Source organism: Mus musculus, chromosome 2 (genome assembly GCF_000001635.26).
Source record: "Mus musculus strain C57BL/6J chromosome 2, GRCm38.p6 C57BL/6J".
NCBI lineage: Eukaryota > Metazoa > Chordata > Mammalia > Rodentia > Muridae > Mus > Mus musculus.
The window spans coordinates 13,445,112-13,460,426 of NC_000068.7; the positions used below are offsets into that span (position 1 = coordinate 13,445,112).

A 15,315-nucleotide genomic window follows, 5' to 3' on the forward strand; every position below is an offset into this window, starting at 1 on the left:
TTAATTTTTGTTAAATACCCATTTGGAAAATTGCTGCCTGTGGTGAGGCTCATGGCAGCCGGTAACTGTGGAGGGCGTGTAGATCATTCTTCTTTGGGGCCACGAGCAGAACAAGTTTTATTTCTTGCTTTCCAGTTAGGGTATATTTTACACTTGTATAATGGCCCTAGTTAGAATTTCCGGTACAATACTGAGCAGAAGTGTGGCAATGACAAGGCTGTCTACCAACCAGTCACTGAGGCAAAGCATGTGGTACCTCTATCACTGTGTACCATGGCATCTTGGCAGCTTTTGTGCCTCTTATCAAAGTAAGAGAGTTCTTTTATTGACTGTTTTTATTATAAGATGCATGTAGATTCTGTCACATGCTTTTTGTGCATTCCACTAAGTGATAATGTTATTTTTTACTTTACTGATACTGTTCTATTTTGTACTGTAATGTTCAATGAATTTTAGGACATATTAATCTACATACATTAGTATAAATCTGCTTTCATCATGATATATATATATATATGTATGTGTGTATATATGTATGTATACACACATACATACATATGTATGCATATATATGTCTATATACACACATATATGTATATATGTGCATATACACACACATATATATGTATATGTATGTATATATATATGTACACACACATACACACACACACACACACACACACACACACACACACACATATATATATATATATATATATATATATATATATATACTGAATTCTATTAAGTAGCATTATGCTAGGAAATTTTATGTCTATATTTGATCTGTACAAGTCCTTTTCACATAAATGTATATAGTTCCTTTAGGAATAATGCAGTGGTCTTTCACTCTTACCTCAATGTAATCTGTATCACAGGAAGAAGAACTTCCAATCTGAAAGTCGGTGAAGTTAAGAAGAACAACTTCTCTTGGGGGTTGGGAGATGGTCCACCTACAGGTTCTTCGTCCAGCATATGCATTAGGATAGAAAGGTGAACGAATGACTCCTTCTCCTCTTAATTCACCCCCACAAGCTGTAAATAGAAAAATGATAACCACGTTAGCTCAGAAATAAAGAATTCTTGACCTCAATTTCATTACAAATCTGTCTAAAAAACCAGCAGAATATGACACTTTTGTGGGACTATTTTTCCTGCCATTCAAGAACATAGAATAACTCAAATTAAAATGTTAGAATAGTGTGTGAATTTGACATTTAAAAACCAAGTAGGAAGGGATGGTTAGGGGGCTAGAGAGGTGGCTGAGGAGTTAAAAGCCCTGGATGCTCTTCCAGAGGATCTAGGTTTGATTCCCAGCACCCATAAGTCAACTCACAACCAGCTGTATATCCAGTCTCAAGGAACCTGACAGTTCTTTTGGTCTCTGAGAGCATGGCATACATATGCTGTGCCCAGACATTCATGTATGCAAAGAGTCCATTCGTGTAAAATAATAAGATAATTTTAAAAATAGATAGGGATGAGAACATGATTCAGTCAATAAAGTGCTCGTTGTATATGCTTGCATTCTGTTCTCAAGCACCCACGAAGCTGGGTACAACAGTGTGTGTCTGCAATGCCAGCCCTGGGCGTGGGGGCTGAAAGCACAGAGCTAGATGGCTCCCTAGAGCTCACTGGCCAGCAAATCCAGCTGGATCGTAGAGTTCAATGTTCAGTGAGGGACTCTGTCTCAATAAGGTGGAAAGGAAATGAAGAAGAGATAAAACACCAACACCCTGGCCTCTATCATCACATGGTGTACACACATGCATACACACACAGACACATACACACAGAAACACACACACACATACACAAGCAGAAGTTTCCTTACCAACTTGATAGTCAGCTCTGAAACTAGCCTTCTGGACTAAAGCGTCTATTCTCAGTCTGATCCAGACATTATTAGAAATTGATCTAATGGGGAACAAGGTTTCATTGCCACAGATCTTTCGAAGCAGGCTCTCATGGTCTCCAACCTAAGCAGAAAATTAAAGAAAGATTTGTATTGCTAATTAGAAAGTCACTTTGGTAGATGTAGTAGTGTTTGGAGACTGGTCAATAGCACAAGCAAAACAAATACAAGTTTAATTTAGTAGTGTGTATATTATATTTAGAAGTAGTCAGTGGGTCCGTTTTAATACAAACAACTGGTATCAAATGTTGATGACAATCTTAAGTCAATACAGCCTGTAACTATGTGATTCTTAAAATGTCTTAATTTCCATAACATCAACGAGGCCATAAATCTGTAACTGCAGACAATTTGCCCAATCAACAAAAACCAAAAATACAGCATATCAAGAAATGAAAGTTTAAGTGAATTTGCAATCCAAGGAATAAACTCAGTTCATTACCAAAAACATTTTAAAATGATAGGAAGGTCATCGAACAAGGGAGAAGAGGAAGAGGAGGAGGAGGAGAGAGAGAAAGGGAGAGAGAGAGAGAGAGAGAGAGAGAGAGAGAGAGAGAGAGAGGAAAGAGAGAAGGGCGAGAGAGAATCTGCTAAAAACAGAATAAAACCATTAAAAATTAAAAGCTAAGATTTAAACCTCATTATTAAAATAGAAAGTAGAATCATAAATGTACTGAAGAACAGATTTTTAAAGGAGAGTTGGGAATGGGGATACCAAAGGCAAATTTTAGACAAATCTAATAAGAAAATTAAAATATATGCCTGCTAAGTATACAAAATAAAAAAATTTATAAACAAGTCACAAACACACAGTCTAAGAAACATGCAATTAATTAAATGCAATCCTGTATACAATTGTTTGTCTATGTATTTGAATGCTCAAGATAAACTATTTTAATAAAATTATATAAATCAGTAAAAGGATGTGAAGAAGAGGAAAACGGGAATGACTGCTCCATGGATAAAACAGAGGATTGCTGGGTAGCTTCTCCGCCTGCTTCCCCTGAGAGGGAAGCACTCAGAGAGAATAGTGTGCATTTGCTAAGTCTTCTGCCCTTTTAAGAACTAGATAATTCCCCATGTATAAGGCCTCAAGCACGGCACAATTCTCTACTATCAAATCCCAACATAAGTAAAATTAAAACCATGAATCAATTTCCCTTACTTATATATATACAGAATCCTAAACAAAGTTCTAGAAAACTAAATGTGCACACTATTGCTAGCCTAATATACCAAACAACATAATAGCTCAAGTGATAAAACACCTGTTGGCATTCCTGATTGATTAAAACCTAATGGACAGGTTCGGTGGGTAAAGGCCAAAGCTGATGGCTGGAGATGGACCCCCAGGACTGATATGGTAGATGGAGAAAACTGATTTCTGTAAGTTGTTCTCTGGTTCCCACCTGTCTGCCATAGTACAACTCCTACCACCGTCACAATGAAACAAATAAATAAATACATGTAATGAATATTAAAGCAAGAGTATGGAAGAGAGAAGAGAAACAAACTATTCCAATACAATCAATTGGTTTAAGGCAACACTCCACACCTTTCAGTTCAGTGGCCACGACCTGTGTGAGTGGGCCCCTTATGTCCCCATCTGTCACAAGCTCGCTGCCTTCATAATCTTAACAAGTTATTCCATCTAAGCCTAGCTAATGAGATGGGAAGGAATATGTGAGACGGCAGTGAAATTTCCCAAGATTTCTGGTAATAAAATATTGACTTGAGAAGAGCTCTTGATATTTCTGACATTTGAAAAGGTGAAACACTAGAGACTCTCCACAGCTGAGAATTGTTTAAAGAGTATACATGAGACTCTAGCTTCATAAAATTATTCTAGAGGGCAGAGTAGCCCCAATATTAATCTACTCTCAATTAGCATTATCAAGGTATTGCTAACTAAGCAGCCCTGTGCTGCTAGGAGCCCCGTGGGACCGTCAGTGCTCACAGAAACTCGTGAGCAGGTCTCAGTCCTGTCACTTAACACTGCGGCTCAGTGAGTACCACAATTAGGAATCTGGGAAACTTTATTTTTGTTTTTGTTTGGTTTTATCTATTATTCTGATGTTGGTGGAGCATGACTAGTATAGAGCGGGGCATTGGTGGCACATGACTTTAATCCCAGCCCTTGGGAGGCAGAAACAGGAGCATCTCCACATTTGTGATGGTCTATATAAACCGAGTTCCACCATAGCCAGGTCTACACAGGAAAACCCTGTCTTCAAACAAACAAGAATCACCTCATTAGAGAGTCTGACATGTGATGGTCATTCCCAAGGGTTCCCTGACACCCTGTGTGATTTTCACTCATTGCTCTGAAGCACAAAATGTTGTCCATGTTTAGGTATTAAACAAGGTACTTTTGGGAATTTTAAATATTCATGGTTTTCCAGGACAATCAGTGGAACACAAGTGAAAAAAAAAATACTGTTTTCATCAGTGTACATTTATTGTGGAGAAATCCTGGCAGTTTTGGGGGAAGAACAGCTGACTGTGTTTTATCTCAAGCTGGGGCTTGCCCAGGTCTCTCACATATTGGAATAAATGTTATTTATTTTGTTGACTTAAGTTTACTCATAACAATGTTTTAATACAGTGCATGGAAATCTATATAGATGAACTTCATTTCAAAATAGTAAAATAATGACACACAGCAATCTGATAGTAGAAAAGTGCTCTGAACACTTGCAGGAAATTATGGAGTGCTCTAAGACGGATACATGCAAAGAATTATGGAATACTCAGGAGACATGTCTTTAGTCCAAGGTCATTAAGAATTATTTAGGTTAAAGGCAGTAGCTAGTAAGGGAAAGATTGGTGGGATATTGTGACATTGTTCCTCTCATCCAAAACTAGTAGAAGTACAAAGTTCAAGAAGGATGCTTGTCAGTAATATATTATGGGCATTAAACCTATAAGAGCGTCTAAGATGCAGACAGACTTGCATGTGGATCCATACGCAAGGATGTTCTGCAAAGGTAAGAACGGAAGCTATTTTAAAAGGTCAGCCATGTGAGAGAATCGCATGCCACTCCACTGAGTCAGGCTCATACCAGTTCCTTAGTCTAAGCTCTTGACATCTGCAACACGAATTTCTTATTCTTAAGTCAAGTTATGCTACTTGACTGAAAAGCAAGTTTCAGAGGGACAAGAAAGTGTCCCTTTAGTATCTCACAAAACCAAACCAAACCAAACCAAACCAAACCAAACCAAACCAAACCAAACCAAACCAAACCAGACCAGACCAAACCAAACCAAACCAAAAGACAAGCAAAACAAAGCCTGTAAACAGGCATTTATAGCATTTGATACATTCCTGTTGATCAATTAACGTGAGAGTGCACAATCTTCAATTCAGTCTTTAACAGAGGCAGCATACATACTGCTGCTCCCGAAGACTAGAACACAGGAAACTCGAGTAATATGGTACCCTGCTCTCATCCCCTGGGTTCTATTTGCTTCTTCTACAATCATTGTCTCTCATTTCTATTAGTCCATTAGAAGATGACAAGAAGGAAGAAAAACAGCCAGGCAGCATTGGAGCTAGGTGAAGTGGCCGGTCCCCTGGGTCCTGATTAATGAAGCTCAAGGACGTTAGCAAGGGAATGCAGCTGCCATCCAGATGTTATGAGAGAGGCTTTCAGGCCTCAAGGGCACTAGTCCTGGAAGGTACAATTGATTTTGGCTGTATTTCTCTTTGTGGAAGGAAACCTTATTAATTCTGAAAGCCTGTATTCTCTCTGGACCTCAGGCACAGCAGTACTTTAACCATCACATTTTAAAGAGAGATACTGGAATAAAATTTATCAACTGCTTGAACTGATCCCAAATTCACTTGTACTTAATGACTAAGCACTTGTAAATTTGTACTCTCACCCAAAAGAAATCTCTTTTCTTTGTGCTTGGAAGCTAGAATAGACTATCTCATACTTCGTAATTACTGACTGCTTTTATGTGAGAGGATTGAATATCTATTCTCTGTCATGTGACTTGCCATGCCTCCCGATGGAACATGAACACTTATCCTTCCCATTGACTATGGGCTTTGCCACAGCAATTGCTCAGCCTTGAGGAATGTGAGTAGCCGTGATGAACCTGTGTACATAGAGGCCTTGACTGTCAGTGGGTGACTCAAACATTCTTTGCTTTTCCTCTTGAGAAATCAGGAGTCTGGGTCCTACAAAGCCAAAGCCATATCAACAGAGCCTCAAGCAGAACAGATTCCAAAACAACATGTTGACAGGGGTAGGAAATAAACACACAAATGAACCATGAGGTGGATTTTGCTTGTTATCACTTTTGATTTGCCTGGGGAACATTATTAATTGCTTACCATAAAACAACCTAGAGAAAGATAACTAATATTGAAACCGGGTTTGTAGTAACCAAGTTTCCCTTCTTTTAAGAAGTCATGGATATCACACAATGGTCCCTTGCAGAGGGAGTACAGTAAATTCACCAATTTGGTGGTCACATTTGCAAAGGAACTACAGGTCCTGGTGCAAAACACCAGTGTTGTGTGAACGAGGCTCGGGTTTCTCCAGGATTTAGTTTGTTTCACTGTATAAGTGTGGGTGCTTGTGTTTGTACAGGTGCACATTTATGTTAGGGTACACACGTGTGTGAGGGGGCACACACATGTAGAAGCCAAGGGGCCCTTAGTGTGTCATCCTGAAAAAATGCCATCTGCCTCCTTTGAGACGAAGTTTCTAATTGGCCTGGAGCTCACAAACTGCGATAGTCTGGATGACCTTAGGGAGCCTCCTGTCCTAAATATCCCAGGCACTGGGATTACAAACATGTTCCTGCACATGGGTTAGGAATTAAACTCAGGCCCTCGTGCTTGCAAGGTTAGTTCCTTAGCAAGTGAGCACTGCTGACTGTCTCTCTAGGATTTATTTATTCATTTTGTAAATGCTGAGTATTACAAACCCAGAGCCCCAGGATATAACGAATAACTCAGGCTTATGAAGTATTGCAAATGGCATTTAGAGGTTGAACTAGCTCCTAAAGAAAAAGTACTCATTAAACCCTGAGTTCTTGTAAAGGAACTATTTCCTGTACAGATAGCTAAGATTAACTGGGCTGCAAAACACAGTTCACACGAAATTTTAAATGTGAACTGCAGAGCTGAGTGAGCAAGAGGCTTTGACATGTGGAATAGATCAGGTCTCAAAGCCTTGGCTTAATGCTCGCATGTGTCTTTCTGTGTGCTAACTACCCAGATTTGTTTTTACACTCCAGACTCTAAAATCCATTTAAGTATGAAATCTTAACTCAAAGCAAATCAAATATTCTGAGACAAGGAGGTTTGGACGATACCAGGGTGGAAAAGAGAGCCTGGCCGTATGGTAACGTTCAATGTATGAACTGTGAAGTCATACTCCCTGTGAATTGAATTGCAGGCTGACGGATAACACAATAGCAGAGAGACCTGATCTTAGACACTGTGTTAGGCTAATCGGGGCAAGAGAGGAAAGGACTGTAGCATCACCCCAAATGAGAGAATAGCATGCAGGGGATAGATGATGAGAGATAACAGGCAGTGTCTGAGTAATAATGATATTACTTGATTTTTAAATGAACTTTTTAAGATCAAGAAAATGTGATCTATTTTTTTTTCCAGAAGTATCTTCTCTCCTGATTACAAGCTCAGCATGCAATCCTCTCTCTTCTCCTTCCCATTCTCATCGTGGATGTGCTGTCGTGGCCACTCACTGGGGTGGGCACAATGCTAAGAGACTGATAATAACCTCAGGCTCTCAGAAGACACCCCAACCTCTTCATCTCTTTATCGTTATATATGGAGACAAGAGCTTAGCACTTCCCTTACTGGTTTCTTTCTGTCTTTGTGATTCTAGTCACATTAGTCTGGTTTTATGTTTGTTTGGATTTTATTTCTTTTGTTTTGGCTTTGGTTTATCCTATGTCTACCTTATTCAGCCTCTGGGACTGTGTTGGCCACTGTACCTGGCACCCTTGGTTTTTTGTTTGTTTGTTTGTTTGTTTGTTTGTTTGTTTTAATATTTCTGTTGCCAACTGCTCAACCATATACCCACTAAGTACTGTCCCCAGGGGAGCCATTTCCAACCAGTCATAATAGGATTCAAGTCAAGAGCTCTATACATTTCTTTCATAGTATATTTCTCACATGTATAATACATTTTTAATTTTTTATCATAAATATAAGATTATTTCCATGTCTGTGGGGAGTGGAGGAGGCCCGGGTGAGTAAAGTTCTGAGTGATTGTGTGGTGTTGATATGGAAGTGGCCATGCCAAGGACCTTAGCCTCAGACCCACGAGAAAATATCAAAGCTTTCCCCTGGGATGAGGCTCAAAGCCTTCCTATGCCCTGTGTGCAGATGTTGACAGTGTGGGGGGGAAACGTTCACCATCCCTTTCTCCCTGTGGACATCTATGGCCTGAAGACTCCTCTCCTATGGTGATTGCTCCTACTGAAGCCAGCTAAACCCGTCTCCTTGTTCATTTATATACAATAGTTCCATTTCCTTGTTTGTCTGTAAGTAGTATTCCAGCTTCTTGTTAAGCTGTATGCAAGAACCCTGCCTCTCCACCCAACTGAATATAATTAGTAAGCTAAGCTTCTGGGGTGCTGCAGGTTCTCCATCAGAGAGTACCATCCCAGCTCTTCTGTCTGTCTGTGTGTCTGCTTTCTTTCATTCTTTTTCCACCCTAGTCAGGGCTGTTTTCTGAAGTTGTGCAAGGATGCATCACATTTCTAAGAAGGAAGATCTTTCCCAGAAACACCTCTGTTTGGCTAGAAGGCATACCACACCAGTCTGTCACCCTCTCCTGTAATGCTTCTTTTACAGTTCCCTGAGTGAAATGCAGGTTCTAGGGAAAATATAAATGGGGTATGAAATCATTTCCCTCTATAGCCTACTTCCAAGCCTTGGCCTTAATGTCATATACTTTAGATATTCTTAGTCAATCCCAGATTCGCATTTTCTGGAATAAAAATTTGAACTTTTATTATTACCTTCTGTGTCCTTCATTCACAGTAGTTTTGATGGCTTGAGCCACTTATAAAATATTAATGAGTCACTGCCTTCTATTATGGAAAGATGACTTTTGTCACATCTATAATACTGTTCTATACAATTTAAAAGATTTCTTAGGCAAGAACAAATGAACTAAAAATTAATCTCTCTTTGACCTCATCATTCTTTAGCCATATTACACTGACCATGGGCAAAATGTAATTTTAGAAGGAGAAACTTAAGTGGAGGGGTGTGTGTGTGTGTGTGTGTGTGTGTGTGTGTGTGTGCATGTATATGTGTCTGTCTGTGAATGAATATGTGTGTGCATGTGTGAGTTTATACATGAATATGTGTGAATGGGTGGTTTTGTTTAAGATAGCAATCTTCTATAATTTTCATCAATACCTTATGAAGCTGTGCATACATCAGAATGTAAATAGGTGTATAGATAGCTACAGTAGAGTCTTTTTAGCTGATTCTGAACTGGTATGATGTAGAGAAGAGAAAAAATTTGGTCTAGGAAAACTTATATTTGTATAATGTTTTGTAATAACATTTAAGGCTTTCTTTCTCTGTCCTTTCCTGGATTTTATTCTCACAAAGGTTAAATAAAAGATAAGATATCCAACTGAAGAAGGAACTGAATACTCAAAGAATTGCCTGAAGTTATATAGACATCTAACAACAGAACTAAAATAAGAACTAAATTATTAACCAAGTTCCATTATAACTACAAAATAGTCAGCCACTCTGCTTTACAAAATTAAGTTACTGAGTGCCAGTTTTGTGATCCCCTCCCATAATAATTTAAAGGACATGTCTGTGTCAAGACTAACTGGGAGCCATGGGCAAATATTGGACTCTCTCTAGGTTATGATGCCTGACATACAAAATTGCTCTAGAAAACCTCTCTGAAGCCCTAATCCCATCAATAAATCTAGTTAGGTTCACTCACGCGCATGTGCCTTAGTGATTAAGAGCTCCATTGATGTAGCCCTACTCTGAGTTTCTAGCTTCCACTTTCCTTTTCTCACTTTGCTGCCTCCATTTTGAAGCTCTTGCTATTTCACCTTCTTAGGTCTGTTTTAGACAGATTCTTTTAGATCCTCTGAGAACTCTTGCTCTTTTACTCTCTGCTTTGACTTCCCACCCTCAGCATACGCAGTGATGCTGAGCAAAGGCAAGCACTTCTGACAAGCTCTCTGGTGATCTAGATGCACCTGGCTTGACAGCCATTTGAAGACCACCACTCCACAGAACATGAAAATTGTAATGAGTGTCCCCCAAGGGTAACTGAATAGAAAGGTTACCTCGATGAAAGTGTGAGAACAGCCCCTCTGGCTCTCCAGCTCCACGTGGGTGAAGTTGATAACTATTTGCTCTCCTTGGGGTTGTGAGATGAGATAGACACACTGTCTGCTGTGACTGAAAGGTCCAGTCAAGGGAGGAAGGAGGAGCTCACCCTCCGTGTCTGTGTAATTCCCACCACAGTACAGATCAGCTGAAGAGAACAAAGGAGGAAAGAATGGTCATGAGGATAGCATCTGGCTGACCTCTGTCCGTTACGTTCAATTTTCAAAACCTTAGCTCCTCCCTACCCACCCGGCTTGTTCCACCCTGTATGAGCCCATGCCACCCACTGCAAGGTTTTCCAGTTTTATATATATTCAGCATATCCCCGCAGAGACCAAAGAAGTGGATACAGAGATGTGATTGAACTGCCCAATCTATGGCTCTCTTCTGTAAATTGCTTTTTAAGCACATTAGTGCTTTGCTTCATTCCATAAAGATTTAAGTCACTTGATAGAATATTGTGGCTGAATAACATATATAACTATATAAGAGAAGAATATTGAATGAGAGGGGGTATAGAAGAGCAGCATGTCACCATTAATAGTACTTACAACTGTAGGAATTACCAACACTGACTGTGCGTTCAACCTGAAGCCAAAGCAGAGGGAGAAGGGACGAGGGGGGGGTGGGCTGCTTATTATTTTTCCTAATACAGAGACTTACAAGGAATCCTCTCTAAAACACAATAATAGGTGTCAAAAACAAACTTCTCTAACTCACTCAAATGAAAAACATACACTACTTCATTGTTGTCCTTTGTTCCAAGGTATGAATGGAACTGAGAGCATCATAGTGACGTGTATGGGAGTGAGCTCTAGTAACGGGAACAATACTTTCCTGGATGTTGGCTTCTGCGCACTGGACTTGATCCAAGAATGAAGCCAACGTTTTTCAGACAGACTATACTGTTCCCATGAACAATCTTGCATGCAACAAAACAGCAAACACCACTAGAGATCTGAGGTTCTGAATTAGTTCATTTTAGGTGCCTCTGGTCTCCATCGTAGTGTTGATCGCATAGTTGAAGGGCTAAGGAGTATTGTAGTGTCTAATGTTCTGAAGATACTGAATCTGAGGTGGTGTAAGAAGTACTCATGAAGGTGTGTCACTAACCTCAGAACGCCTTCAGCTTAGGCATGGGCATGACAAGCACCTGTGAGAACAGCATCACACTCCCAAGTTGGAGTCAGTCCTCAGTGGGCAGGTTACTTACATGGTGTCGTTAGATAGGTGATGTGGAAGCCTTTGTCACTAGTCTCGGAGTCAGAATGGAAATGAATTCTTGCTGCGGGACCTGTAGTCTGGAGTGGTGGGGTAGACAGAGAAGTACAGAATTTCCCAAGAATGGGGTCATGATGGAAAGGACCATCTCGAATCTAAAACAACAACAACAAAAAGACCACAAGTCATTAAGTTGAAGTCAGGTTCTCATTAACCAAGCCACTTGAGACATAAGCTTCAGAAAATCTGTCACTTAAGTATGGTAGCAAGGCAGGGCAACCCAAAGTGCTGGTTTAACAAACTTATTTACAAGTGAAGGATGCCTTTCTGTCATATACATATTAATACAAATTCACAGTCTGTGTTCAGTAAAGAATGTGTCCTCACAGTCCTGTCAGATGTCTCATCTTCTGCTGGAATTTCAACTCTGGGGTTGAATACATACTTTGGATTTTTCTTAGGATGATGTAAAACTCATTTTTTTTTCTTTCATGCTTCTCCCTCCCCCAAAGTAAAGAAATCCTGGTAATTTCGAAGAAGAAAATGAAATTTCAAAGGAAATGGAAGAATGGGTTGTAGTGATGTGAACTGACCTGCAACTTGTGTGGGTACACGGGATATGCAGGGAGATACAGATGGGAAAGACAGAGCATAGAGCTGCCTTTAAAGAGCAACCCTGTGACTGTCATCCAGCACTGCACACAGTACATACTGCATGCTGACAGCGTGACCTTACAAACTCCTTTTCTATGTGCTCATGTGTGTGAATTCTGTGTGTATATGCTTGTGAGCATGTATTATAGGTATGGCTATATATATACATATATATAATACATGTAGATATATGCATATACACGTATGTACTTGTGGGCAGGGAGTTATTGTGGGGGTCAGAGGACAATATTCAGGAAACAGGTTTTAATCTTCTACTGTGAGATTAGGTCATCAAATTCAGGTCTTTGGGCTTGCTGAAGCCAAGACATCTCACCTACCCAACCAACCCGTGAGAGAACCTCCAGTCTATGGTGTCTTCCTCCTCTCTGCTCCTCTGCCCCGTCTTCCTCTCCCCCTTGCTCTCCGTTTTCATAGGACTGAGGATTAAACCCAGGGTCTCTTGTAATCTCCAGCCCTTAAAGACCCTGGTTGGCTTTTTATGTGTTGAATAAATCACATTGAGCACTCTATAATTCTGACACAATTGTAAAAATCTATACTCCATAGAGCACCAAGGAGTGAATAAACCAGAGAATATCCTCCTATGGTCAATTTCTTTTACTCAAATCAATTTTTCCATTGGCAGCAAATTTATAAGGCAGTGTTACTTTATTTTTTACTTGTAACTAGTTCCTTGATACACTGATGAGAAATGAGAGGGAGTTCAATATTGTCCAGGTGATTGATACTTTCTATAATATGCTATTCAGAAATTAATATGTAAGAATTAAAGGCTTTAATCTTAATTTGATAGGCTTTATTGAATATTAATTTCACAATAACTCACTTTTTACTGTCAACTTTTAAAAGGATATTTTGCTAAGACTTTCCAAGGAGAAACTGATATTTGAATCATTCCCAAAGGTTTCAAATTCATTATTACCGCTGCTAATGACTAATGACTTCAACTTCGGAGACCTGCATGACAGCTGCATCCTTCATCCTTTATGAATAATTCCACAGCACTTCATCCTTCTCTAATGGACTCAGAAAAGCTCATTGTCTCTTTGACAGTGTTGTGGGGTACTGAGATTTACAGTGGCAAAAGTGTAGGAACTACCTAAGAAATAATCTCCTTGGTGACCTTTCCAGTCTACAAATGGAGAACCACATTTTTGATGTATCTATTTGTGCATGAGATGTGAATGTAATGGCCCCTTTCCTCTTCCATATCTTAACCTTTTGCTAATGGAATAGAGGAGACTGACTCCCCTCCTCCCAAGGGTAATTGTCAACATTTTCTAGGAAGATTCAACACTGACAACCACTTCCTAGAGAACCATTATGGCCCCCTAGAGTCAAGTGGTGTGATATCTTGAGGGCTTGTCTTGGAAAACTAAAAATCAAAATATGTATTGAAAAAGACAAGCATTGCTAGGTTTTATTATTACTCCAGGAGTCTGAATTTCCAGTAAGAGACAGGGGGATGCAAGGCAAGCTCTTCCACACTCAGTAGAGTAGAGATTTAACATCAGCTGCCTAAGCATTGGTAACACAGGAGGGCCATCCATGAGCGTCATTAACCACAGTGTCTTGAGTACTAATTACACTCTATCAAATCCTATCGAAACGTGGGGGTTTTCAGTTGTTCTTTTTGTTGTTTGTTTATTTGTTTTTACCTCCAAATAGTCTTTACTGCAGTCATTGTGGCTCTCCAGGCTCAAGGTGCCAAAGGTAAATGTTATCAAGGAGCCAGGACTGACTAGAAGGTTCCAGACACAATCTCTTCCTGGGGGGTAGTTTCCAGGGTACCCCGGAGATGTAATAGAACCATAATTACCAGTCAGTATGCCGCCACACTCTGAAAGAAGAGACAAAATTACTAAATTCATATGTAGGCTAAAGTCACATGATTCTCACAGACTCTGAGGTCAGAAGGCAAGCTTCATTAACATGACTATGCAAACTTTAGGATCTCATAAATTACCCAGTACTTCAAGCTGCCCCGTTTCATGTCTATAAAGTTAGTACCAACTGGTATGTAAGCAAATCCCCCATGTAGGAACTCTATGCCTCAGAGCATCATACAGTTATGTGATTTAAGACACAGAGCTGACCCTTCTGGGACATAAATAATGGGAGAACAGATTCAGTCCCTTACCCTTAAAAGATTAGTTTTTATATAGCAACTTTAAAAATTAAACAAACAAACAAACAAACAAACAAACAAACCCTGGAACTTCTGTGAGCCCCTACATCTTTCAATAAACCAGAACACTTTATACTTTAAAATAGTTAAGGATCACATATACATTTCTTTTTTTTCTTTTTTTGGTTTGAGACAGGGTTTCTCTGTGTAGCCCTGGCTGTCATGGAACTCACTCTGTAAACCAGGCTGGCCTCAAACTCAGAAATTCTCCTGACTCTGCCTCCCAAGTGCTGGGATCAAAGGTGTGCGCCATCACCAGGCACAGCTATAAATTTCTTTTAAGAAAGTTTTTCTTATGCTGTAATAAATTATTAAACATACAAATTATATAATTACAAAATAGTCTTATATAAATCATATGTAAATTTTATAACATAAAAACTATAAAATAAGCCGGGAGGCAGAGGCAGGCAGATTTCTGAGTTCGAGGCCAGCCTGGTCTACAAAGTGAGTTCCAAGACAGCCAGGGCTATACAGAGAAACCTTGTCTCGAAAAATCCAAAACCAAAACAAAACAAAACTATGAAATAAATATGTTGTTCTTGTTTATAAGTAAATGTACATGGCAATTAAGCCACTGTACCAGGAATGAAGCAAGTACAGCAGTGAACCGGGCCCCAGTGCTTCCAGATGCCAATCCCAGCGCACTATACAACTCCCTATGTGGCTGAACAGTGACTAGAAACGTCTATAAGAACTGTTTCCCTTTAATATTCACATTTATTTAGTGGAGAATTTTTGGTCATTTGTAAGAAAGGTTACAGTAGAATCAAAGAGCAGAAACACCAACTAATCAAGACTTTGTTAAATATACCTTAAGAAAGAAATAAAACTAAGATGTCATTTTAAATATGGTTGATATTCATAAAACCACACACACTAAGCCAAAGTTTTTGTTACCAAAGGAAAACCCAAAATAATCAGTTTCATGGTTTTCATTGAACCTAGCAG

The 15,315-nt window shown here is 39.5% G+C and overlaps 1 protein-coding gene across 1 annotated transcript in view; it reads right to left on the reverse strand.

Annotated features, from left to right (window-relative positions):
- The window catches only part of Cubn (cubilin (intrinsic factor-cobalamin receptor)), a 215,539-nt gene that overhangs the window by 168,774 nt on the left and 31,450 nt on the right, over nt 1–15,315 (reverse strand). Inside the window, exons 15-19 of the mRNA NM_001081084.2 lie at nt 13,835–14,016; nt 11,494–11,656; nt 10,238–10,428; nt 1,835–1,979; nt 857–1,035 (exon numbers count right to left, since the gene is read on the reverse strand). Of these exons, the coding sequence (NP_001074553.1) occupies nt 857–1,035; nt 1,835–1,979; nt 10,238–10,428; nt 11,494–11,656; nt 13,835–14,016 (860 nt within the window). The remainder of the gene's footprint in view (nt 1–856; nt 1,036–1,834; nt 1,980–10,237; nt 10,429–11,493; nt 11,657–13,834; nt 14,017–15,315) is intronic.